This window comes from Rattus rattus, chromosome 1 (genome assembly GCF_011064425.1).
Source record: "Rattus rattus isolate New Zealand chromosome 1, Rrattus_CSIRO_v1, whole genome shotgun sequence".
NCBI classification, from domain to species: domain Eukaryota; kingdom Metazoa; phylum Chordata; class Mammalia; order Rodentia; family Muridae; genus Rattus; species Rattus rattus.
This window is the reverse complement of record NC_046154.1, coordinates 232,962,101-232,989,904: the sequence shown is the minus strand read 5'-3', so window position 1 is coordinate 232,989,904 and position 27,804 is coordinate 232,962,101. Positions and strand designations below refer to the sequence as shown.

Genomic DNA, 27,804 nt, shown 5'->3' with positions numbered 1-27,804 from the left:
AATTTTGCTTTTCTTTTTCATCAAGGAATGATAAATGTTTATTAATTTCTTGGACAATATTTTTCAAACTGGACATATGAAAAGAAAAAACTAAGAAGGCTAATAGGCAAATCAGACAGGCTTGAGCCAAGTAAGGACTGAAGTACACGGTCTCATAGCTCAGCCATAAATGGACCTAGGCAATCATCCTCACTGTGTAGTGAAGGAAAACAGACACTCAAAAGGAGTGAGTGATCAATGCACAACAGTAGCAAGAGAAGCAGCGCTCACAGCCCTCTCAGCCCATCAGGACCACACATGCCATCCTTACAGCCTGCCCCTGGGTCAGGCACAGTGCAAAGCATTTTAAGCCAATTATCCATCTTAACAATTTCTTCAACAACCCGAGAAAGATGGTGGCTTCTGTTATCTCCAACTGACAGCTAAGGACACTGAAATTCAAAGAAGTTATTTATCTTTTCCAAGACAAACATTAATACTGAAACCAAGATGTGAGTTGGGACAGTGTAACTAGAGGCCCTGTCCAGCACATCCAATGCTTGTCACCTCCTATCTCTATGAGTACCACATATTGTCCCTGACTAATGGCATTCTCTTAAGGATTCAACTTCCATCTATATACATGCCAAGGCTTCAGTCACCTCTCTCCTGTAGTCTCTCACTTGATTTTCAGATTATTTTCAACTGCCTTCCTAATACTTGGTAATCAATATGTCCAAAAACCCAGCACATTATATATATATATAATGTGCAGCATAAGCTGTGCAAATGTAGAGACAGTAATGTTACTGAGGAATGAGAGGATGAAGAGAAAATAGATAATTAAACAGTATAGGATTCACTGCTGAGGGGATAAAAATATTCTACGTGGGGTATGCTGATAGCTATACAAATCTGTTAAGTAAACTAAAAACCACTGAATTGTACTATTTAAACTGCTTAATTGTGCCATATAAATTACAGATTGATAAAGCTATTTTAAAAAACAAAAAAAAATGTTGCAGAGTTAACAGTGTGGCTTCTATTGAAATGCTGAGTCCAAATTCAGTCCATTTTGCCCTGCTACTCACTGAGACCCAAGTCATTCATTATCCCTCAACTTTGAGCTAATCAGTTGCATCTAGACAATGCAATGTAAGTGATAAAACCTAATTTAATTTGTTTCAAGAGACAACACACACCTGAATTAGCACTGCAGAATGTGTTAGAGCATCATTCAGCATCGTGAGCACATTTGACGTAGGAACGACCCCAGGATCATGGCCCCAAGAGGTTATGAGTAACCGATCATAACCCTATTGGAAAGATGAGTAACACATGAAATGGCACTTTGAAAGAAGGGAAAATTACAAAAGTTACCTAATTCTGCATAGCAATTTCTGTGCTCCCCCTCCCCCAAATAGCTCACAGTGCTTGACCAACGTGTATGAGGCCCTGAGGTCAATCCTTAACAGAATAGACTGGAACAAAAGAGGAGAAAGCCTCTCACACATACCTGGAATATATCTGGCAGTTTTCGAAGTCTTGTGCCTTTGGACAATAAGAGAGATGGTGGTCCTTGCCCAGTGATATGGTAAATATACAACTTAAACCAGACAGAACTGACTTCTGGAATAGCTGGTCCAATATGCTGCTACTCAACCGCAAGGAAATTACAAAACTATAATTTATCTAAATAGTCAAATTCATAAATAAACCAAGCCTTAATCTTAATTAGTGAATATATACTTACAACTGCCACATATTTTAACTGCTGTACCCTTATGAAGGTAAATGCTGAGTAATCAAAAGCCAAAATAGTTTTATCTTCACACTGGGATTAAGATATAGTTCTGCACTATTAAGAGACTGAACTTTAAATCGGATTCCCCAGGTCTGAGTCTAGGTTTCATCCCTCAGCCATATCACCTTTACAACGGTTCTTACACTCTATGCCTGCCCATTTGCTCCATCCACAAAAGCTCACGGAAGGATGCACCACATGAAGGTGCTGTAAGGTGCTTAAAGGGTTGAAAGTAGTGCCTGGCTAACAACTTCTACATAGAGCAGCAGTCATTACTATCACGTGTTGTTTTTCAAAAGAAAGATGATGTCCCCTTCATCCATTTTCCCACCTGTGCAGACAGCTCACAGATTGTTTCTACTAGGCAAAAGCACTGAGTTAAATGGAAGGGGTGTAAAGTATTGTACAAAAGCTTTGTAAAAATCTAGTTCCATTCTTGTTGACACCAGACAAGGACTTTGTCCTAAGGATGAGTGATGCGAGGCAACTAGAGCCCACGGAGAGCAATAACAAACTCGGTACCTAAATCCCTTCCTCCCTTCTCAATCCCCGAGCCCTGCACATTCAGGAATCCAGGAAGGATGGACCACTGTACATCTTCCTTGCTGATTATACAAAACACCACAGTCATTTGAACAAAATCTTACGGTTACCTAGTAATTGCTAGCTTTGCAAAGCCCATCTTTTCTTCTCAATAACTTAGCATTACACTTTTTTTGAAATATCTGCTATTCTCTTAAATTTATCCAAACTCTCATTCCAGAACATTCAAAATGTTCTCTTAAAGTATTTCACATGAATACATTTTTAATCTAAGGTGTCACGAGTTACTTAGTGATACACAAGCTAAATATACACTTTACAATTTGAATGTGACAGCATCTTACAAGAGAAAACAGACCAGTTTCCTCAATGAAATGACCACACTCCCATCTAAAGCCTCTAAGTGAGTTATTACCTGAGGAGTGCAGCTGCTGACTGGACGGATTTCATTGGTAAGAGGAGCCATAGACACAAGCAGTGTGTAGTTTTTGTTTAGAACTCTGCTACAAGTTGCTGGGTCCAAACCAAGAAGGCTTTCGCAGCGTAAGAGATCCAGGGGAAAACCTGAGTTATAACAAACCACACACACGGGACATAACAAATTGACCATGTGAAACAAAAGTGTTGAAGATGAGCTGTTGATCACTGCCTTAAGACATTATTTTTGTCTTTAATTATAAACAGATTCTTTTCTCACATAATATTACAGTTTCTATTGCTTCTACTCCTCTGAAGTTCCTCCCTACCTGCCTCCCTTCTAGATTCACTCACTTTTCGTCTTTCATTAGAAAAGAACAGACTTCCAAGGAATAAAAAAAATAAAAAAATAAAAAAAAAAATATAATAAAACCAAAAAAAAAATCACATTAAGACCAAAAAAAAAAAAAAAAAAGAAAAGAAAAGAGCCAAAAAACAGAGGAATCAGAAATTCACCATCTGCACGCTGAACCCATAAACTCTAGGTCATATGTACTATGCAGAGGACATGGTGCAGACTGCACAGGCCCTGAGCGTGCTGTATCGAGATTTACTGTTTTCAAAGGTACAATAACTACTAAGAGGCCACATTTCCAACAGGACACTGTTAAGACTGGAAGCTTGGGTCTAGACTGAAGGCTGTGCTCTCCTGGAGGAGCGCCTCTTCTAACTCTCACTTCACTCCATTCCCATCTCAAGCACTCTGCAGTGTGTTCTGACAACCAAGTGTCAAGATGCCAAAGTGTCAAGGAAAGCTGTGTCCCCCCTCCCCCCATGGCAATCTCTAGAGCAGTGGTTCTTAACCTGTGGGTCAAAACCTCTTCAGGGGCTGAGATGTTTCCACAGGGTTACCTAAAACCATCAAAAAACAGATATTTAGGTTGGATTTAGTTGAGTGGTAGAGCGTATGTTTAGGGAAGCGCAGGCCCTCTGAGTTCGGTCCACACAGCTCCGGAAAAAAAAAAAAAAAAACAGATATTTATGTCACGATGCATAATGATAGCAAAATTATAGTTATGAAATGGACATAAAAATAATTTTATGGTTGGGGGGTCATCACAACATGAGGCACTGTATTAAAGGTTCACAGCATTAGAAGGTTGAGAACCACTGCTCTAGAGAAAATCACACCTTAGATCTGATTCTAGCATAGAGGTAGGCATTCCTCAGTTAGAAATTTGTGCTCTAATTTGCTGGTCTATATAGCAAGAATTCAGCATGCATTTTAAGCAACCACTATCCTCTATCCTCTGGAAACTATCCATCCCATCCTATTGCCTCCAGGGGCAGAGAGGAGAAGCTATATAATGAGGTAGCACCTGCTGCAAGCCTGACACCTGAGTCTGGATCCTAGAGCCCATAAAAGCCAGGAATTAGAAATCTGGACTGAAAATGCCCTCTAAATCCTCCCATATGTACAACTGACATCAATACCACACCACACATGTATGCACACCCACGCACATGCACACAAACACCTTAGTCCTATTGGTCTATAAAGGAGGTGTTTAAGACTGAAACTAACTTAACAGGTCCTGTGGGACACTTCCCCTTCAAGAAAGAATGCATCTAAAGAAGTGTACAGCCTGCTCAAAGGCCCAAGATGCTCCCAGCATAGCTAGCACCAAGATCCTGATCTCTCATACAGTGCCCAGAAAAATAAAGTCGATTCCTAGGAGATTGCTTAATACGCACAAAATAAGATATTGTTGGGGGAAAATGGAGTCAAGTCACAAGGAGACAGAGAACAGTTTGAAGGTAAAATGAGGCAACTAGAGCACAGAAACAACTGAGACAGAAATGACAAGTCACTTGAAGAGACTGCTAATAACACAGAGGCGATGCTAGAGAAGAGAGCGTGACTAGTTTGCAACCACTACAGTTGAGAAAGAGCCACTGCTGATGCTAAATCTCAGGGCAAGGTCTTAAAGTATCTCCCACAGATTTCCTCTATAGTGCGGTATCATGGAGAAATTAATTTGGGTGACCAAATTAACATCAGCAGCAAGAGGAAGATGAACAGCACAAATCCAGACACCAAATCCTCAGGAAATCAGAGCACTGCTTGTATGGTATCCAGACAGGAACAAGCCACAGCCTATCTGTAAGGAACAGCATGCCCTAATGAGAAATATGCATGCGAACCAACAGACGTGGGATATAGTGCTTTTGAACACTAAGAATGGCATTAAAAATAAACCAAGCAAACATGAATTTGTTACAGAATAAAGAGAGTAAAAGAAACATGATTAAATATAATACTCTTCCTAGGCTGGAGCCCACCCTTGAAAGAGAGCAGCATGAGGGAAGGATATTAATGTTACTGACCAGCAACAGGGTGGGCAGACATGACAGAAGGCTGTGATAAACAACTGATCCCCAAATTCTATGCTGAGAGATTACTCTTGTTCTCAAAATTTGAGAGTCCTATTCTAGAGCTTACGGCCTATGAGCTAGTGCAGGACAGATATACTGACAGGAGGACCAGTACCTGGTTCACAGGTGGGAAAGGAGAGAAGGAGGCAGACTCCCTTATAAAGACCAAAGAGATTTCAGCTGCACAGTGAGGAACTGTACAAAAGACACTTAGAAGAGAACCTAACGGGTGCGGAACAGACTGGAGACATTGTACTGTAAGGTGTCACTCAGCATGAACTTTGGGAGCCTGGAATCTGCAAAGATTCCTACCTACAGTCTGACTAAAAGCATCTTATTCTGACCAATCAGATGAGAGGCAAATTCAACCAACCATTGGTGAGGCAAAGGGAGAGAACTCAGAGGCTGTTTCTGCCTTGTCAGATATGAACAGGGAGAGAACACAGAAATTTCATGAAAACTGTGTGGAAAAAGGATGGTCCTTAAAGCCTTTTCTAAAACACAAATGGATGAGCGGATTCCCAACCTTCAGGTAAAAGCCAGGGTTATTAATGTCAATTACAAAATACATTTAATGTTCATTAGGGCAGGGAACTACGAAATCTAGAGTTCCAAGTGACTGGAGCACTTTCTAAGACTTTTACCACTATGATTACTCATCTATAAGTGTAGATTAGCTTCTAAATGTTTCCAAAGTCTAAGCTACCAAATTACAAACTTACATTGACCATAATGAAAAGATGTCTTTTTGTTATTGAAAATAGGTTTTCATAGAATATATTCTGATTAGTTTGCCTCCCCACCTCTCTACCCACCCAAGCCTAAATCCTTTCTTTCTCTATCTCGTTAGTATGCAAACAGGCATCTTAAGATAATAACAAAATAAAATACAATCAAACTGGAATAGGATGAAACAAACAAATTAAAAGAAGGAAAAGCATACAGACACAGAGAAACACACGCCCACACATACAGCAATACCAGACACCATAATATATACCCAAAAGTCATGTAAGGGAAAACATAAATAAAGAAAAATAACAAAGAAAAATCCAGACAATATGACTATGAAGTGTGCATTGTGTTCATTCTGTGCTGGCCATCTACTGAGCTGCCCAGTCTAACAGCTTCATGACTAAGTACTCCTATAACCTTTCTGTCAGTCCTGTCAGACTGAACAAATGTTACTAGTACAGGAGAAGAAAGGAAGAGGGTGAAAGACAGTGAGAAACAGCTGACACGGTTCTCAGAGAACAGGCTGCCAGCTCCATGTCTGAAAACATGTGCTGATGGAATGAGGTGCATGGCCTGCTTCAACTCTTGAAAAGAAGGTCTCTGTCGTGTCTTCACAATCCAGTATATTTCCATACCATAGTTGGGCTGGTCTGGCTGAGAGGTCTGAGCTACCAGATCTTTATTATGACGAAGAAAGAGAATAGTGTTCCTCAGAGTAAGTGCATGGTCAAAGTATCTCTGTGCTTCTCCTTCACCAGTGCTCTGAACCTAAACCAAGAGAAAACAGATTGTTTTTAAAATACCACTCTCATACTATTCATCCTAATAATCATGTAACACAGGTATAAATACATTAAAAATAACAACAACAAAAATAAAAACAGAATTCCCAGGAAATGATTTTGAGAAAGTTCCCGTCACCTCCTAAGATGGGAGGAGGACTCCAAGTAGAACAACTCTAACAACTGAGTGAACTACCGCGGAGCACACGTTTACGCTCTGTGTCCCTGTATGATTTAAAGAGGGGAAGTTCCAAAGCCAGGTCAGCTTCATCCAAAGAGTAGAACAAGAATAATCAGATCAGAATATCAAGTGTACAGTAAGACAGAAAACTCATAACTAGCACAGCATCTGGAAGAATAGGGGTGAGAATTACAAACACGAAGCAAGTGTTCTGTATTATGCTGAGGTCTGGTCTGCTGCTCTTTACTGTTAATGCTAAATATTGGTCCGAAAGGTTGCCCAGGACAAGAGAATCCACACGTACACCAAGAGATGCTATGTGACCTTGCTCCTTAATTTAGAATTACCGGTTGAATAAAGATGCCTACAGCCTGTAGCTGGGAAAAAGAGAGGTAGGCAGAGTTTTGGTTCCCAGGCTTGGGTTCTGAGGAGAATCCTGAATGGGGGGTGAGGAGAGAAGGTGGAGAAAAAAGAAGCCATAGAACAGGTAAGTCATGAGAAATGGCCATGAGGACTGGTCAATTGGAGTTAAGAGCTGCCCACAAGGAACGTGACAAATTATAACTCAGTGTTATAAATAAGGAAGTAGATTTTAATAGCTTAGAGGGTAGATATCTGCCTACCTCTAGTGCACTATAAATATTACATTTATAAAATTAGAATATAAATATAAAAAATTATGTCTTTTATCTGAACTGAATGATCACCAGAAAGGTAGAAACTCCCAACTGACATTAAATATTTATTACAACAGTATTATTATCATATATGTTTTACACTAATGAATATAAAATTCCTATGGAATAGTAAAATAAAAACCTATTTATGACAAAGAAATTACAAAATCACTACAAATCCTCTAAATGAACCATTTAATGTATAAAATTCATAACCACCTACCTAAACTATTAGCTAAGTTGCAGATCTGACAAACGGAATACAAAGAAAAGAGGACAGGATGAAACGCAGTGAGGAAAAGCACCAGTGCATGGTGCTAGGCTTACTCAGTGATGGGAGGGAGTGGGTAAAGCAAACACAGCTCACGTCAAGGTGCTAACAGGAGTAGTAACAGTGGGCATAAATACAGTGCTCAGGACACTGTTCCACATTAAAAACAAAAGAAACAAAAACCTAAATAAAACAGCCTCAGAGCTTATCTCAGTCATATCACATTAAAAAGAATAAACAGTTAGAAAAGATTAAAGATGTTCCACAGACTAAGATGTCTATACCCCATTTCTCAATATATCAAATCTTATTAGGAGTTAGTCACGGCACCTTACGATCACAGATCATTCACTGTGCTGATGTCTAAGCAGCACCATAGGAGAAGATAGGGTAGTCAGGAAGAAGCAGGGATATTCCAAGACAGAGGACAAGGAGCATATACATCGGCAGGGCTGCCATCACAAGCGGTAGGAAAGGTTCAGGCATGCTGCCCTAGGGCACTGACCTTCTCTAGTTCTATAAGGAAGCTGTCCAGAGACTCATCTGAGAGTTTGCCCACTTCAAACATGGTGACTGCATGGCTTTTCAAGTTCTGCAAAAAGAAGCAGATTATTAAACCACGCTTTTCCTTTTTTATGCTAACAATATTTATTATGCTCTCTAACACATCACAACCGAAAGACAGCAACATGAGCATCTGTTTCGCTCCTCACTGAGACTCACACTGTCAGAGGAATGTGACACAGCTGGCTGCTTTCAGGACTTGTTCTAAACACAAGGACACATTTACGCAGCAGCAATGATTGTATATCTCATCTTACTTTAAACATCATTACACCCACAAGCATTGGACTTACTGGTGAAAGGTTTCCCATCATTAAGAATGCAGTAAGAGTTGAGTCAAATAGGAATGCAATTCGCTTTGTGTGCCCAGTGGACAGACTCAAACTGCTGACGCTGGCCGTGTCAGCTGAAAGAAAAAAATAGAATATGCAATCAAGTCAATGAAAGCCTTCTTTGCTTATCGTCCGAAATGTTTGTTTGCTTCAGCAAACAAACTTAACTAAATATAAGCGATACCGTGGTCTTAAGACATCAAGTGTTTTTGCACCAGGGCCTCGCTCTACTGCGCACACTGGCCTTAATTCCAATCTTCCTGCATTTAGCTCCCTGGTACTAAGATTATAGGTATGCACCATTTAAAAAACAATGTAAAAGGCATTTAGCTTTGTGTTGATGTGCTAGTTTGTCAATCAGTCTGACACAAGCCAGGATCACTGAAGAAGGGCACAGTAAGACCAGCCTGAAGGCATGTCAGTGAGGCTTTTTCATGATTAAGGACTGATGTGGGAGGCCCAGCTCCCTGTGGTGGGCGCCACCCCTGAGCAAATGGCCCTGGAAGTATGAGAAAGGAGCATGAGCCTGGGGAGTAAACAGTAAGCAGCAGTCCTCAGGGGTCTGCCTGAATTCCTGCTGGCAGACTCCTGCCTCACAGGTCTGCCTTGGCCTCTCTTCACAATGGGCTGTAATGGGCTGTGAGCTGTAAGCTCAAATAAACCCTTTTCCTCCTCAAATTGCTTTTGGTATTGGTGTTTTATCAGAGCAACAGAAAAGCCAATGAGCACAGCTAATTTCCTTGAAAACTATAAATAATAATCCTTGGTAATCATCAGATCAATAAGCACTACCAACAGGCCCATGTTTCTCAGTATGTGACCTGTGTGTCAGGCAGAACAGGAGAGAGGCCATCCCAGGTTCCTACTGCCCTCAGCATTAACCCTGCACGTCTCCCTTCGGGCTGAGTCACACGTTCTCTTTGGCTAACATGGCCTTTTCTCAATGACCACTGAACTCACAGCCACGCTAACCACAGCCTCTTCCTGAAGTCAAAGGTTAGAATTTTTATTTGTTTCTGCATCCCCAAACACTTCAACTGTTTATGTTTCGGGGGTTATACTCCATCACCTCCTGCCTCAACTTAATTTGTAGGTGGCAAATGCCATGTTCTTATTTATCGTATACCTGCCAGGCTCTGACAGCGTTGGTAAGGACCCAGACTGCATACCAAATAAGAAGCCTAAAGAGAGAGAGCTATGAAGGAGATGTAGGGCTGTGTCTGGACACATGGCAGACCAACAGACAGACTCTAAGTTAAACTGAGTTGCTAACCTGGATCCTCTTGACTATTTGTATCTGTGTCGGTAGCAGAAGAGGCTTCTTGCACAGGACTCCTACTTTCCCCACCATCCCATGATAAGAGCATCTTTTGTGGGTCTAACGTGCTCCTGTTAATGAAGAATACATTCATTTTTAAAAGTCACATAAATTATCCCACATAGCTACTGAGGTTGGTACTTACAACTGCGAACGACCCACCAGAACATAAACCAAGGCCTATCTGAAACTGAGAGGAGTTCTCAAACTGCTCTGGCCATACACAGAGGGCACTGTGACCAAAACTCAAGCACAGGCTTCAGGGAATCCAAGGTCTTCTAAATTTTATAAGATACTGTATGTGCTTTTTCCTTAAACAAAGCGTCCTTAGTTTCCATCAGATTATACAGAAGATGAATCATACCCAGATGACTGAGACACTAGGATTCAGGATCCACCTCCATAGGCAGAGTGAACTAAAAAACTTTCTGCATGTAAAAATTCTTTTCAAAAGGAAACTGTCATATGGGATAAATGAATTACTTTAATCTGTTCACAGATGGAACGTTCTTCCATGATGAATGAAGTTGGTCCAAGTTTATTACTTGTCCCTTCTTATGGGCAAAGCCCAATCGGCAATACATTGAAACAGCATTCTGAAAGGAATGGAAGGAAAATTAGCATTAAAATAGACATCAGACTATTTGAAGAGAAAAAATACTGTACAAGACTAATGCCAGCGTTTCCGTTCCTCACAGACAGAACAGTCCGAGCCAGGACTGCCGTCCCTAGATCCTCTTCTTTTTTTTTTTTTTTTTTTTTCCCTAGATCCTCTTCTAATGAGGCCAGAGCTGCGGCCTTAACAAGATACTGACCAGGCTGCTTCCTGCTGCCCACATTAATGTGAGTGCTCTGGTCCATTCCACCTGGTGGAAAACAGACTCAGGGCTTCTCATCTTGCCCCTTCTTTCTCTGCAACCGTCCCTTTACCATGGAGACTCCCTCGAGCAGCCAATTAGGATCAGTAATGTATCAAGATAAAAATCAATTAGCAAAATCCATCCAGTACTCACATTACACATAGAAGGTTAAAAGAGTCATACCTTTACCAGCGATAAGTCTATCTCAAGGACATTAGCAAGCTAGAAAACAAAACTGAAAATTACTGTTCCGTTCTCAGCATTCTCAGTAAGTCTTCTCAAGAATGCTTCTGTCACACTTACCTCTGCAACATTAGTGTGCTCATCTATTGACACAAATATCTTATAGAGTAGGGTTTCGAAATAATCACCTTGTACCCGATTCATTACAAAACCTTCCAGAGGGGGAACTGAAATAAACAAAAACTTTCTCAGCACTGGGTTTCATAAAACAACAAAGTATTAACTCAAATGCCTATGCAAAAAGAGAAATCATTCAGAAACTGAATACAACTTTTATGCATTTCATCCACTCCATAGCAACCTTTCAAAGTCCCCACAGTTAAGGACACATACACCATCATCTACACAGAGCTGTCTAAAGGTTCACAAGAAACTCTCCATTACCGAGACAAAGGGAATACTAGACAGTACAGACTTAGGAAAACACATGAGGGCGGGGCTGAGCCTCAGAAGGCTTGAGATACATGTGCTTTTGATGCCTGCGGGCCAAGGACTGCTGGAAAGAGCTAATAACCCCTTGGGAACAAGTGGAGGAAAGCTGGCTCGCTGCCATTCTCCCCCATCTCTCTCTACCCTGAGAAGAAACCAGTCTGCAGAGGTTACTAACGTCTGCTCCTCCTCAGGGTCCGGAGGTCAAGACCAGCACATGAGGTATCCATTCATACTCAAGCTCTCTCTCTCCTGTCCAAATGCTTTCATCTGATTTAGCAGCAAGCTCTGCGTAGTAAACAGTAAAGGGTGTGCTTTTGTTCACACCCTTCCGTGGGTCTGCATCCCTTCAAATTATCCTGGGAAAGGGCCAGCAAAATGGATGAGTGAAGGCACCCAATGGCAAGTCCAACAACCTACACTTAGTGCCCCTACACCCTACATGGCAGAAGAGAATTAGACTCCTAAAACCTGTGCTCTGACTTCCTTCCACACGAACACTGCAACATGCACTCACATACACACTGTAAAATGTAAAAAATGAAATTTTACAGACAAGTGGAGCACACAGGCCACCAATAATAAAAACCAAAGGTTTCTTTTTAGAAATTAACTTTAGAATAAGTTAATTCTTATCCTACAGTACTGCTGTGTTCAAGCATTTCCTGAATGAATACTGGCTGGGTGCTGAGCACCTGCCAAGTACATTACATTCATCATTCCATCTTTTAGCCCTACAGGTTGTATAGTATTATAATTTCCCTTCCTTGGAGATACCAAGGTACTAAGAAGTTAGAAATTTCAATATATAATTTACATCTGAATGACAGGATGGGAAAACTCCTTATAGAGACATAAAATCAGTTTCTAATATGTATTAATTTAATATAAAAGTATGAACTAAATTCCAGCCTAAGCTGTGGGTGTGCACTGGCCATGGGCTGGAGGGGTGACTTGGTGGTTGCAAACATGTACTGTTCTTGCAGACTCAGGTTTAACCCCAACACCCTCATCAGACAGCTTACAGCTCCTTGTAACTCCAGCTCCAGGCCCATGTGCATACACAGAATACACACTGTACATGTAAATACATAATAAAAATATTTTTAAATAAAAGATACTGGTCATCCAAATACAATGAATGGAATCATTATTTCATCTCAAATATAAAACTACATTCCAGACAAACTACAGATTTGACAAGTTATTCAGAATTTTGTGTATGTATATTATGTAATTTTTCAATGATATATTCATTAAGTACCTTTTTTTAAAAGAAAGAAAAATATAGGCACTGAAGCATTAAAATATACACATAGGAAAAAAAAAAAAAGACTCTAAGAGCCAAAACACCAGGACATCTACTATGAGAAAAAAGCAAGAAGTGGAGGAGGGAAAGAGAGGTGATCTGGGCAGAGCTGAAGGGTGAATAGAATCAAGACATGTTGTATGAAGTTCCCTGAGAATAAAACAGTGTTTCTCTAAGTGCATTAACACTGGAGTCCTCCAAAGCACCGCTAAGAGCACTGCTTCCTCCAAACCCAAGTGCTCCACATCCACACTGCTGCATCTCGGCAGACCATCTGGAATGCCTCCCCTGAAATAGCATGCCAGGGTTTCATGCTGAATTTGATGGGCTCCAAGTTGCCAACTTTGTGGGCTCTTCCAAATAGAGGACCAGCCAAGAGAGGTGGCATGCTAGCAAGCAGGCTGAGTCCAGTCCAGCAGCTACAAAGGCTACATCTGCCTGCACTACCCAACTGCTAAGTGTTGAGGGAACCACAGCAGACTCTATCACTACAGAGAATTCAGCCCTCCTCCGCTCACTCCAACAGACTGAAGTGCTATTACAAAGCTGGGTGTGGTGGTGGCATATATGAGGCAGAGGCAGGAGGGTGAGTAATTTAAAGCAAACCTCAGCTACATACAAGTTCAAGGCTAGCTGGGGCTATATTAGAACCTCAAACCAAAGAGCTACTCAAATAGTCAGCAGTTAAAGCAGACTGAAGTGAACAAATCCAATCTAATCCAACTTTGGAGGGAATCTCAGATGAGTTCAGTCTGCTTATCAGGTAAGAATAGGGACTAGAATAAATCTTCCAAATCCCAATGGTGAAGAGACCACTACCACAATCTCTACATCTAAAGACTCATTTCCTGGTAACAGTGCAAATTCAACCTACTGCTCTACTTGTTACATCATCAACCTCAAACCCAGATTAGATAAGTGTTTCACCTCCTTTGTAACTGTCTTTCCAAACTTAAAACAGAGCTCACGTAAGCATACGGTCCACAATGTGTTACAGGGTTGGGAACGAATCTCCCTAACATACTGTCTTAGTCAGTGTTTCTATTCCTGCACAAACATCATGACCAAGAAGCAAGTTGGGGAGGAAAGGGTTTATTCAGCTTACACTTCCACATTGCAGTTCATTACCACAGGAAGTCAGGACTGGAACTCAAGCAGGTCAGGAAGCAGGAGCTGATGCAGAGGCCATGGAGGGATGTTACTTACTGGCTTGCTTCCCCTGGATTGCTCAGCCTGCTCTTTTATAGAACCCAAGACCACCAGCCCAGGGACGGCACCACCCACAATGGGCTGGGTCCTCCCACCTTGACCACTAGTTGAGAAAATGCCTTACAGCTGGGTCTCATCAAGGCATTTCCACAATCGAGGCTCCTTTTTTGTGATAACTCCAGCTTGGGTCAAGTTGACACACAAAACCAGCCAGTAACACATATGCTACTCAAAGAAAGGTCAAGACTTCCTACAGCACTAGACCTGACAAGATACAACACTGACAAGAGGAAGTATTTCTGGGATCAGCCACCCACCACCGGTTTCTCAACATCTAGTCATTCTTGGGGATTTGACCCTTTATACTCTTTCTCACAAATATTGCTTCAGTGTGATTTTTAAAATCATAAATAACCACAGTAGCTAAATGACACCAGAAAAGATACTTACTACACACACCTAACTGTAAGCTAGTACTGTTACAAAATTTAAAACTTAAAAAAGGTGATTTCATTTGGAATTGTAGGAAATTTATCCTGAAGTTCTATTTTAATATAGTGTATAGATCAAAATAACATAGAAGATGAAATAGTAATAAATAATAATAAAACTACAATAGGTTAAGTGTAAAAGTAAAAATATCCTTCTTTTAAAAAAATCTTCATATCTAAAATTACAGAAAGATTTGTGTCAAATTTATTAGGCTGGAACATAGCATTTAACTTCAAGCAGTCATTCAAAATACAGTGCAAAATGTCAGTCCAGACTCACCTGCTATACAACTGTCATCTGATATGGGCACATCCAGATAAATAAAGCCTTTGTTATACAAACCTACAAAAGCAAAAGCACCTAGTTTAGATGGGACACCATAGGACAGTGTTTCTTCTACTAGTCTGACTGCTAACCTCCTTTGAAGCCTTACAATTGAACACTACACAAAGAAAAGAAAATTGTATAGAGTAAGTAACTACCTCTTCTAAATCTTGATTTCCTAGATATTTTCAGAACTACAAATCTCTTACCAACCATTTATGTAGGTCTGTAATTTCATCTACACCAAAAAAATAAAAGACTAAGATCACATTTCAAGTAACATGACTTAAGAAATAGACTCAATTCAGGCCAATAATTGGTATTAATCATCAACTGTTACAAACAAGTTTTGGGGTTGACAAAGACCATGTGTACTAAACACTTACTGTGTACTACATTGTAATCTAGTGATCCAGAGAGCTGAGGACCTGAGTCGATGATCTTATCAATAGCGCTTTTCTCAGGAAAAGTGCATATCTATGAAAAGGAAAATATTTTCAGTTAAGTCTGTCCTAATTAACTAATTCATAAGAATCCTAAGATGTATTCACATTGGAATCCATAGCTGAACTATGCATAGAATGAAGGTTACTATCCCTAAAGTTAACTAAACTATAGTGCCAACAGTTTAGATAACAAAATCACTGTAACTATCAACATCTGTTGGTTAGCAGTAATGCTCACTCATAAACACCAATGCAACGGAATCAGATACAGGAGTTCAAATCATTCTTATCAAAAGTTCACTGAGAAAAACTCCACATGAAAATGATGAGATTACAACAGTATGGCAGCACCATTAGGAAGGGCTTAGAGTGGGGAGGAGTGGTTAAGAGCACTGACTGCTCTTCCAGAGGTCCTGAGTTCAATCCCCAGCAACCACATGGTGGCTCGCAATCATCTGTAATGGGATCCAATGTCCTCTTCTGGTGTGTCTGAAGAAGTGACAGTGTACTCATATGCATAAAATAAATAAATAGTTTTAAAAAAGAAAAAAAAGAAGGGTTTAGTAAAGTGAAGCAAAATTTCTGATGCCCTCCAGAAGAATTAGACGAAAACTAAATAAATGAAAGATGAAAAGGCCACACACATCCCTTCAACCACATACAGATATGCCTTGGTCTCTAGGCTCACAGAGCACCCTACCCTTTCTTCAGTCAGCATCCTTCCAGATTGTGTGTGGTGTATATTAATTTCTGGAGACATCACTGCTCTTGATCTTGACATTGTTTCCCATCAGGGCACCTACCCCTAGTTCACTGTAATTCAACAGTGACTAGACTACAGATTCCAAAAGAACCTGCCTGAGTATCTATCACTCTTGGACCTTTCATTATAACTTGGGTTATGTAGTTAACTCACTTTCCTTATCTGTGGACTGGGTGCAGAGATTGTCATGAGTCTTGACATAGTTACCTTAGTATATGGCACATGTACACACAGTCAGTGTTTAGAAATAGTAGCCATATTACTATGGCTACTATGACATCATATCACTAGAAGGAGACCACTAATTAAGACCCCAGATTACTATACAAGAGCCAAATCATGTCTCCTGCACCATTAAAGAGGGCCTTGTAAACTCCACCTACTAGCCTATTAAGATCATTTGAATAACTTGATTTTCTACAGTCAAATGTTACTTGTAGGGGATGGTTCTGGTGCTTTGATTGGAAATCTGTTTACTGACACTGAAGGTCCTCACTCCCATTGGTTTTTGATCTATCAATAAAATTGCCAGTGGCCAATGGCTGGGAGGAAAGAAAGAGGAGGGACTTCCAGATTCCTGCAGGCTAGGAGAGAGGAAGAGAATTGAGATACCTGGGGAAGAAAGACTGGACAGACTCAGAGCTACAGAGAGATCTTCCAAAATGTAGGCAGAAAGGGAAAGTGGCCCGAAAGCACCTTGGGCAGCAAGACCAATGGGCTTCACAGAAGGTACTGAGCAACTAAGCTGAGAGCAGATTTACAGATGTTGAGCTAGGAGTGAAGGTAAGGGAACATTAGCTGTGAGAGGCTTAGAAGTGCCTGGACATTGCACTAATGTGTGTGTGTTTCATCCATGGACCCGAGAGAGCTCCTGGGCAGGTGTGTGCACGCGTCCAGGAACACAAAACTACATGCAACAGTTACCTCTGAAAACATTATGTCATTAAAAACTTTAAGTTAAAAAGCAAAAATCCTGGTTTTAATTTTTCCTTTTCCTCGGGTTTTAGCCTATAAGAATCTCTACCTTGATGTCATCTTCTGTGATATATCCAGCCTGCACCACCCACCACGCCTCGATGGCAATTTCTACTGGCTTCATTGGTAGAAGATCATGGGCAGTTTTCCTTCTGAAGAATTTCTGCAATAATACAACATTTAAGGGCCTACAGCCAACCCAGATTACCACTGTCTTCTATGATCACAGAAGACACTACAACAGGCTACATCTTCTCAAATTTTCATGTTTAAAATGCTAACTAGACTATATAACGTAGACTCATTCTTTTTTAACTTATTTTAAAATAAATTACTAAACACAGACATCAATCCAGAAGCACTTCAAATAAAACCCAAGAGGTTAAAAACCTGTACTTGAAAATGTGAACTTATTTCACCCATAAAGCGAATTCTAGGGTAAACTGTCCAATTAAAAAGACAAGCAAAGAAAAGTTAACTTCCAAAAATAAATATTATAAGCTGTAACTCATTGAGCACTTAAGCTCTAACCTGGTGAACACTGAAGATCTGTTCACCATGCCTATGAGACGCACATTAACTGGTTCATGTTAGAGGTCGTTATTCCTAGAACGCTAAGCCAAACTTTGGTTATGATCCAGTTCTGACAAAGGGGCTGTGGAGCGAAAGGGGACAACTTACTTTTGAAGATCTACACTGATTCATCAGGTCAATGTACTGGTTTCTTCCTATGCCAAGAAGCCGCAGACCTGTAAGCAAGTCTTTCCTTTAATACAGGTTAGAATGTGAGTATACTATGTGCAATGACATTGGGAAAATTCGCAGCTTATATTCTTTAATAACTGATTGATGTGGCCCATCAATATCTACACAGATGAAACTTCAACTTTGGAAGAGATGAATTGAACACTTCTGACAATGCTAATGAGGTCTTACTAAAAAAGCAGAAGTCCTCCTGGTTTTAAGAAGTAAAACTATGCTTTTCAGTAGAAGTTTCTTATACACAGAACTCCACGCCATGATGAATAGGAACTTCACTTAGCTAATAAGCACAGTGAAACATGGCAGACATCTGTGGCACTCGACGTGCTACTGTAAGGTAGGAATCCTGTGTGCAGGCTGCTCTCCTTCATCAGACACAGCCCAGACAACAGCAAAGCCTCAGCGGCGAGAGCAGTGATCCTCAACCCTCCAAGCGCAGCGACCCTTTAATAAAGTTGCTCAAGTTGTAGGGACCCCAAACTATACGATTATTTTTGTTGCTACTTCATCACTGTAACTTTGCTAATGCTATGAATCACAATGTAAGCATCTGTTTCCGGATAGTCTTAAGAGACCCAGGACAGGGTACTTTGAACTCGAATGGGTCATAACCCATGGAGTGAGAACCACTCTAGAATAAAGGTTAGGCCTAAATTTCGGCTCCAAATTATACTTCCCAATCTCACATCTGATTTGTATTATGCAATAAAATACCCATTGATAATATTACTCTCAATTTTTACATATTTCAGGTCACAAACACACAATCCTAATATATTCATATACAAAACCAAAATCTAAATGTTACTCCTTCCCAGCTGGATACTCACAGTCAGCAGCAGTAAAATTAGGCAATGAATCGTAACTTTTCTCACTGTTCATAATGTCCTTTGAAAAAGAAAGAATACAAATTTTGAATTAACTTTCCTCAGATGAGAAAAGAGTTTATGTATCTATTACTACGGTGGAACAGAACATTTACTAACATTACAGGAAACAGTGGATCATAACTGACATCCTAAATGTGCACACACTACTGTGGCACTAAGCCAAGGCAACAATCTAGAAAAGGAAGGGTAAACGGTTGGGTCTGGGTTTCTCAGAAGTCTCTGTGAGTCCCAGACAGTTGCCCTGTAAGTCTCCATTAGAGCCAAGAGCTTTTCAACACTTCACACCCAATCCTTCATCTCTACCCTGAGAGAATGTGCCAACTCCATCAGTATGTATCCAAAACACACACTACCGACAATAGTTCTAATTACTTCCAAGCCTCTGTTCTTATCTCAGTATCAGATTACACTAGGATCTGGCTTCTTCAACACCATCTTCTCCAGTAATACTATTTATTGTTGGATAAGACCCACCTTCAATGAAATCATTTAAAAACAAAACCTGCAGAACAGAGAGCATGTGAACGTAAATGTAACAAAGGATGGCAAATATAAAAAAAGTAAAAGTTATATATACCTTAACCTTGTGGATATCAAAAAAAGAATCAGAGACAAGAGGAAGGAGCTGACCTTGTTCCACCACCCCGTGTGTTTCATCAACTACCTGAAACTAGCAGAGCTGCCAAGAGAGCACTTCAGAAACAGACTACACGAGTGCCCACAGAAAAGTGGCTTACAGCTAAGGAAGGGAGCTTGAAGTCAAGGGCACTGGGCATACCACAAAGTGTACTGGTCTTCCTGTTACTGCAGGTGCTTAGCTTTCCTGGGTATATGCTTTTCTCTGCTTTGTCAGTGTCTAGACAGCCCAAAATAGCAGGACTCACATATAAAGTAAATTAATACTAGATTTTAATGTCAAATCTTTATAGAAAGCTTACGTAACAAAACAGTTTAGAATTATTATTAAAGTTATTCAACAAGAACCAAATACAAACTAGCTCTGGAATAAAGTTAAAAGTTAATAATTACAGCAACTAACAGCCAGGGCAATGGACACTCTGGTGTGTCTCCTTCCTGAGATGTGTATCATACAACACTGGGTGTGCATCCTCGTTTTTATACAGGGTGAACAGTTAAATACACTAGTGTCCTTGATCTTCCTGTTGAAGTCTGAAACCCACATTTCAATCTTACATAGTACAAGCAATAGCTGTAGTAACTGCTGGTAAAATAACTGATTAGTATCATAACTGCACAAAGGGTAAACAACACCTTCTAGAACAGGGAATACAAGCAGCCACCTTTCCAACGTAAAAGCATCAACAATGACGAGGTCATGTGCAAGTATGCCTCAGCTACCTTGTGACCAGCATTCCTTTTACACAGTAACTGGGTAGCTCAGAGCCGGTAGGCTGGTGCTCTGCTGGCTGTAAGGTGCTCCTAGCTTGCAGTCCCACCCCACTGTTAACGGTTCCCCACACTAGACACTAACCTCCATGATCCCAGTATAGTATGAGAATGGTGTTATCCTCAGGCCCTTCACCATGATGTCGGATAAGTGGTAAGGGTACAGCATGAGATGATCACGGCTATACTTCAGCAGTTCTTCATAGTATTTGCGCTCATCTTTCTTGACATGCTTAACTGCAAGAATAGGAAAATGTGCCATTTTCTCAGGTATCTAACTGCTTCACTATAAACACAGCATGAAACACACACCTTTTAACTTTTGAAACAGTATATAAACTAGACAAGGACAAATCAACCGTTGGAACAAAGCAACAATTTTATCTCACACACAAAAAAATGTGAGTCTTTCATACATGTAAATAAAATGTAATAAGACATATAAGTAGGGGAAAGAATCTTACTAAAACAAGGAAACAGTATAAAATCAACATGCATAAGCTGTAAGTCTTACACCCTTGACCACATCACTTCACAAGATAGCCAGACTAGACTAGTTTTCAAGTTAGTCCATTTTAAAAAAGCATCTTCTGTTTCTGTTTCATGTGTTGCGGATTGAAAGCATGGCATGTGTACACCACTGAGCTGTAACAGAACGAGCTGTGCATTCACTCTACAGGTCAGGCAGCCTTGGCCTTGCAATTCTCCCAAGTCAGCCCTCCCAGCAGCTGAAATCAGGCCTATTCCACTAGGCTTCCTTATTGTCTGTCCATTCATGTGGAGGAGGAGGCCCACATGAATGTGTGTAGGTCCTAGGGAATGTCCTATCCTCACAGAGCTCATCTATCTCGCAGACCCTCTACTGGCAGGATTTCTTACTGAGACCTAGACTTAGACTAAGCAAGCTAGTCAGGTAACTACCAGGATCTGCCTGTCTCTGCCCCAGGACAAAATTAGACACCTGCTACCACATTTCTTTTTTAATGTAGGCACTGAATACTGTACTCAGGTGTCCACATGATAAGCATGTTATCCAACTGAACTATCTCCCTTGCTACTTACCACGTTGTGTTTTTCAAATGTAAAAAGCCTTCTGAATTCATTGGAAAATACCTGTATAGAAACTCTCTGGAGTATTAATGCTTAAAAGAAAAGTTACAGAACCCAGGAAAGTTATGGTGACAAAATAAAATTTAAGTCTGAAAATGATCAAGAACTGATGTCCTTTTTCTTCTCTGGCACATTCCCTCACTCTGATAAAGAGGACATCAAATTCAGATTAAGATTTTTGGGGGCTGGAGAGATGGCTCAGCGGTTAAGGGCACTGACTGCTCTTCCAGAGGTCCTGAGTTCAATCCCCAGCAACCACATGGTGGCTCACAACCATCTGTAATGAGATCTGATGCCCTCTTCTGGTGTGTCTGAAGGCAGCTACAGTGTACTCATATACATAAAATAAATAAATATATCTCTAAAAAAAAAAAAAAAAAGAAGATTTTTATAGGAAAAGTAGACCTATAAAAAGCACTCTAAAAAGGAATTTTCATTACACTTAGAAAAATCCAAAATATAAACTGCTATTAGATAGAATGATGTAATCTGAAAGTTCTTAAAGTCTATACATGGAGAAATTTCAGATCCATGCAGAACACACTGAAAACTAAGAGAGATTTATACAAGTGAAAAGACAGAGTCATCTCCCTCCCAGTATAAAACGTCTTCACTTACCTAGGTTATTTCTGTAGCGCAACTGATTGCGGATACTATACAAAACAACCTGTTTTTCATATTCTCGTTGTGAATTTCCAAGACTCTGAAAGAAATTGTACATGGTCATTACACAGTTTCCAGATGGTACTTTTTCTGCCATAAAATTAAAAAATAAAAAAAGACTGCAATTTTACTCTGGCATCGCTAATTCCCAGAACTGAATAAGTAACATATTCTTAAGTTTTATTATGTTAACTTTACTGTTATGATACTAAAACTAGATCCCACATGTTTTGTTTTTTTTTTTTTTTTTTGTTTGCCTTTCTAAGATTTACTTAAACTTTTACAGAATATAAATATTTACACAAAATAAAAAACCAGTATAAGAGGGGTTGGGGATTTAGCTCAATGGTAGAACGCTTGCCTAGCAAGCGCAAGGCCCCTAGGTTCAGTCCCCAGCTCCAAAAAAAAAAAAAAAAAAACCAGTATAAGAATGTAACAAGAATGTTTACTTGTTAACAAGATTGGTAATAAAATTTTCCTTCCAAAATATCCAAATTTAAGTGGAATGGATAGATGGATATATAGATGGATGGATGGATAGGTAGATGAGTGGGTGGACGGCAGGTGGCTTCTCACACCCACCCTTACGTAAACTCAAGAATACAACTAAAGAAGGACAGATTGACAGCCCAGACTTTCTGGACTGAGCTGTGATTAGCTGAGATTAACATTTCACAGAATGGACACTTGAGATGTGCTGAGACTGCATCTGTGAAATGTCATTCCCTCGGGCTGCTGTGGAAACATGTGGACAAGGTTGCCATTCTCACACCTCAGGGCTGCTGTGGAAACATGTGGACAAGGTTGCCATTCTCACACACAGCCCTTCACAGGCTCCACGTAGCACTGGTACCAGGACCCTCAGGATACCAAGACCCAGACATGCCCCAGTCCCTTAGAGAAAACAGCATCACATGTGCATATAATCTGCATAGACGCTATATTTTTCTGCATATTTTAAATCACCTTGAGATTACTTCTAATAGCTACTAAGAAGTTGTTAGACTATATTATCTATGGACTAAAGCTAGAAATAAGTCTGTATACATTCAAGATAAACCCTTTTTTGGCAATATTTTCAGTCAGTGGTCCTACAGATAGAAATACAGACTTGTACATAATAAACAAAATTCTTTCTAGCTACACACAAAAAGGTTAGAACAGTTACAAAGTTAGAACTATAAAAACAAAGAATAAATATGTTTAATCACAGTCAACATGACATTCACATGTGACCATAAAGTTAGTATAGTATCGAAATGTTCTCTTGCTTCTAATTACTATGTATAGTTTCTGGGTTTTGTGGGTTTTTTTTTTTTTTTCCTGGCACATTGTAAACTTAAACTAAACATCTTTAATGACAAAATAATTGGGAGGATTCAACTGGTTGTATCCTTTATAGGTTTTTAAAAGCCAAAGCCATATTCCTGTTTTACAATCAGATTAAATGAACCACCTAAATAACCTGTCCTGTAATTGGACAGGCTACAGGAACAGCTGTGTCAGCCAGGACTATAGCTCAGGTGTGCATGACCTATTTCCATCTGTAACATCCCAAGTTCTGGAGGAGTGTGCCCTGAGGAGACACTATCGAAACACCCTCCATACAGCAGCAAGGCTCCGGTCAGTACCGGAGATCACTGCGGGTTTCAGACACATCTGTCAACACATCAGTCAAGGTTCCCACAGCTGTACTACCAGGTCAGAGTCTCTTTGTCAGGAAACACACATGCATTGTACACAAACATGTCATCCTGCTACAATCACAGCAAGTTCCAAACCTGAGGCTTTGAGCTCAGGTTCAAAGTTAGTCCTTTAAGTTAACACTATTTATCGGTGTGCCCCACGGAAAAACATGAACTCTAGTACCATGTGAGCTCGAGGACTAGGTACATAGCGTGATTAGCCCCATCAGTCGATATATGTTAGAGTTCATAAATCCCTTCCTAAAACCAGTGAATGTTTTATTTTTCCCTCAAGAAATCTGTTCAGCAATTATTTGACTTTCTGCCCTTCTCCAGATCTCCCATCATTTTAAACCACTGTCAGCACCACAGATCCAGATAACAGAACAGGACCAGCCATTTCACCAGGCCACTGTGGGCTGCACATGGGAAGACCTGCTAGATGCCCTGGGCATCACAGAAGAGGAACTAGAACAGGTGATGTGGGATGCTAGCTTACACACAGAGCACTCCTTGCGCAGCACATAACCCTGAAAGCAAACTTTCTACCCCAAAGGAACCTACAAGCCCCAGTGTAGACATCCCAACAGGTACTTGTCTAAAAAAATAGAGTAAGTAAAAATAAACACATTTTAAAAATTGATTCACCATAGATTTCACTTTAAATAAAAGAACTATACGTTGTGTTAAACAACGAATGCTTGATATTAGTAAACTATAGAAAATTTCTGAAAACAATGGCCTGACCTACATTTTTTTCTCCCTGTGCTAGGAATGGAACCTAAGACTCTGTACATGCTCAGCCCCCATCTACAGCTTTTTAATGTACCTTCTAGAGTCTGGTGTGACCCACAGAACTAAACACATTTCTCCTCATCTCATCCACACTGGGGCAGGAGGAGGGGACTTTGTTGATCATGAGATTTTTTTTTTTTTTTTTTTTTTTTATTATCCAAGTCTCCTTCCTCTAACTTTTCAGAACTGGGAAATGAGTCAGTTCCGAATTAAGCCCACCAAAACTTACTGGAAATCATCATACCAACATACTTAGAGTTTACAATACCAAAAGACACATTCTTCCTATACATTGTGCCAAACAATGAATGCCTACTATTAGAAAATTACAGAAAAGTCCTGAAAATATTCTTTCCATATCATAAGGAAATTCCCACTTTTAATACAGTTGTGATTTTTATAGCCTTTTAGGAGTCACCTCAAACCAATGCCTCATTACCTCTAACAAACAGCTACTAAAAGCCAACGTTTAGGGTGCACAGATACTTAGGGCGCAAACCCTAACTCAGAATCTAAGCAGAAAAGGCAGCCTGGTGAGGTGATAGCTGTGATGCGTGAGGGGTGACAGCACAGGGACAACACGGCTGAGGGCAGTGACTCTGGACTGGAGGGTTAGGGAATCTCTAAGAGACACCTGAGAGACAATCAAAAGAAGCTATAAAAGGCAGCTACTGCCAGTAAGAGGACTGGGCTTGCCTCAGCACCTCAGTCCATGCTCCAGGGCAGTGTGGAGAGGATGAGAAGGCCCTGCGCTGAAGATAAGAAACCACACAGAAGGGTGATATCATCTAAAGTGGACCTTAACTTCAGGAAACCATGGTAAGGCTGGAGGTCTGCAGAAACAAATGTGTACAAAGGCCTTATTGAGCCTAACACAAAAGAAATGGGCCTTTCAGTGGTTTTACACGAAAAAACTAATCAGTTTATATCTGGACTTAAGTTTTAGCACTATCCTATTATTTAGTAAGAGCAATTAAGTTTGAGGAGACTTTTGCCAATACTAATAGAATCAATTATTTAAGTTGGGTATAAGCTATTTAAAAAGGAAATAAAGGACTATTTATTCTACTTGTCTTCAAATATGTCTCAGAACATATTTGTCTAAAGGACAAAAAGTGCCAACCTCATTCAAACTTAAGAGGAACTTATTTCCAAAGATTTAGACTTTTTTTTCAAGTTTCAGAAACCGAGAAACTTGACATCTTTGACATTCTAGAGACCTTTGTCCCTGAAACACACCTTGCTATTATCTAGGATTCTGGTGTCTTAAAAGTATTTTGTCATGTGATGTTCACTAGACCCTTAACTCATCCCCTAGAGCTAAGACTCAAAGTGAACCACAAGAATCATAAAACCATTATCACCGCTATTCCATACTTTTCAAAAGCATATCTGCTGCCTATCACCAAGAGAAACCAGAAATCAGTGGAACTGAACGAGAAATGGAGGGCAGAGAAAGTGGCACACACATCAAGGCCTTCGTAGGAGTTCAAACCACCTGTCTTGTTCAGTACTTTCATGCGTCTATTTACTCTGTCTCTGATAAAACAGACTCTCCGTGGAGACAGGATCGTTGTCTGAGTGCTGCAAACTATCTACATCCAAAACCAGACATAACAACTAGTAGGTGCTCAATAAATGCTGCTGAGTAAAACTACCATTCACCATTAGATTTAAAAAATAAAATAAAATAAAATAACCCTCAGGTCATGCTCCCGTTGACACATTCTTTATAAAACCAGCCTGTCTAAAGGACGAAGTCCGACAATTCAAAGCACACATACCCTTTCAAATCAGACCTGACTACCCTGCCAACCTCAGCAGATACTACTCTCACGCATTCAGCCTACACTTCCAAATGCATCGAAACACATCTCCGAACTTTGGTGATGTCTGGAGACGTTCTTCCCCCTCCTTGGGGGAGGAAGGGCTTCGTCCCTTATCTTATTAACTTTTCTTGGTCTTCCGGAGCCAACTTTAAATGCTTCCAGTTACACATGCAACTCTAAATGGGCAACTTAACCTCCAGATACGCTACAGAGGAGGTACGTTTGAACTGTCTTGTACTGCCTTCTCCCACCACTCTTAGTTTGGGGTCCGGGGGCTTTATTTTAGATCGTAGGCGCCTGGCTTATATAGAGTCTGCGGGCTGAGGTACCAAGAGTTCAGCCTTCTTGGGAGACAGCGCACGCCCAGTTTTCCCGAGCCCTCCACGGTCCGCAGGTCAGGCGACACCGAAGCGGGGCGGAGCCATACCTGTTTCACGTTAGTTGGCAACTTGCTCCAAGGATAATTGTGCCGGATGTGGAACTCAACGTCGATGTTCATGATGCCGGAGCCCAGGCCCGCAGTGGCCGCAGCTCCCACGCCGCCTGCCGCCCGCGAGCGCCCGGCCCGTCAGTGGAGCCCGCGGGAGGCCGTACGTCTACGCCGCACGAGCCCGGCGCCGCCCCATGGCCAGGCCTCCACAGCTCCGCGCGGCGCGGGCCACGGGGCACAGTGGCGGGGACTACGACCCGTGCCTCAGCAGCTTCAAGTTTCTTCCTAGTTTCGGCCTGCCGGAAATGGCTCTTTGCCGACGTCACTTCCGCTCACTGGCCTGAGGCCGAGTGGAGCTCCGCCCCCCAGCACGTGGTTGAGCCGCGCGAGGAAGGCGGGACCCAGAGACCCTCGGGAGCCGGGTTAGCTGCGCCTGCGTATAACAGAGGCTCTGATCTGCACCGCTGAGCTTGTGTGACTCAGTTTCCCGAATATGTGTCCCCAGTGGCTCTGGACAGGCGGCTAAAGGCACGGCGGTCGGTTGTCTTAGCAAAAACGCTGCTAATGGAAGAACCACTCTCGCCACCCTGTCGAACAAAACAAGGTCCAGGAGAACAAGAGTGTGCCTGCCCCCCAACCCCCACCCATTGGCCTAGAGTCGCTAGCGGCGTCATCCCTTCCAACCATTGGCTGTATCCTGGGAATGGAGAACGTTGGACTCCTTCCAAGATCCAAATTCTTAAAATGTGGGGATTTGAGGTGCAGAAATTTTAACTAGCTTCAGTAGCTTTTTAAACACGGAACTCGGGTGGTATTCGTACAGCTCTCCGAGGTCTTTGGGAACGGTTTCTTCCAGAGTGTATTGTATTTCCTAAGCAAGCTCATTTAACTGCAAGACACAACTTCCGTGTTTCTTTGTCAAGTTTTCATTTTAAAGCAATGTTTTTAAGTCATGTTTCATTATACACTACTGATAACAAACTGAAAACATTTAAGATGCTTAATCTATTCCTCAACAACTAGCAAGTCTGAGGCATACCATTATATCTAATTCGTTGAATATTATAGTACACACGGCTCTTACATAGGTGTGTTGTTCTGGTTAACCAATTGCAGGAGCTTCGTACCCTATTGAGACCCTCCT

At 40.9% G+C, this 27,804-nt stretch overlaps 1 protein-coding gene across 2 annotated transcripts in view; it reads right to left on the bottom strand.

Annotated features, from left to right (window-relative positions):
• The window catches only part of Fam91a1 (family with sequence similarity 91 member A1), a 39,056-nt gene extending 12,096 nt beyond the window's left edge, over positions 1-26,960 (bottom strand). For both annotated transcript variants that reach the window (XM_032915769.1, XM_032915777.1), the window contains exons 1-18: positions 26,658-26,960; positions 21,877-21,961; positions 20,234-20,385; positions 18,682-18,739; positions 17,771-17,838; positions 17,139-17,252; positions 15,292-15,382; positions 14,861-14,923; positions 11,203-11,309; positions 11,083-11,121; positions 10,523-10,635; positions 9,995-10,110; positions 8,683-8,795; positions 8,331-8,417; positions 6,550-6,682; positions 2,742-2,890; positions 1,496-1,630; positions 1,182-1,295 (exon numbers count right to left, since the gene is read on the bottom strand). In XM_032915769.1, coding sequence (XP_032771660.1) covers positions 1,182-1,295; positions 1,496-1,630; positions 2,742-2,890; positions 6,550-6,682; positions 8,331-8,417; positions 8,683-8,795; positions 9,995-10,110; positions 10,523-10,635; positions 11,083-11,121; positions 11,203-11,309; positions 14,861-14,923; positions 15,292-15,382; positions 17,139-17,252; positions 17,771-17,838; positions 18,682-18,739; positions 20,234-20,385; positions 21,877-21,961; positions 26,658-26,729 — 1,809 coding nt within the window. In that variant the 5' untranslated portion in view covers positions 26,730-26,960. The remainder of the gene's footprint in view (positions 1-1,181; positions 1,296-1,495; positions 1,631-2,741; positions 2,891-6,549; positions 6,683-8,330; positions 8,418-8,682; positions 8,796-9,994; positions 10,111-10,522; positions 10,636-11,082; positions 11,122-11,202; positions 11,310-14,860; positions 14,924-15,291; positions 15,383-17,138; positions 17,253-17,770; positions 17,839-18,681; positions 18,740-20,233; positions 20,386-21,876; positions 21,962-26,657) is intronic.
• Positions 26,961-27,804: the final 844 nt, after the last annotated feature.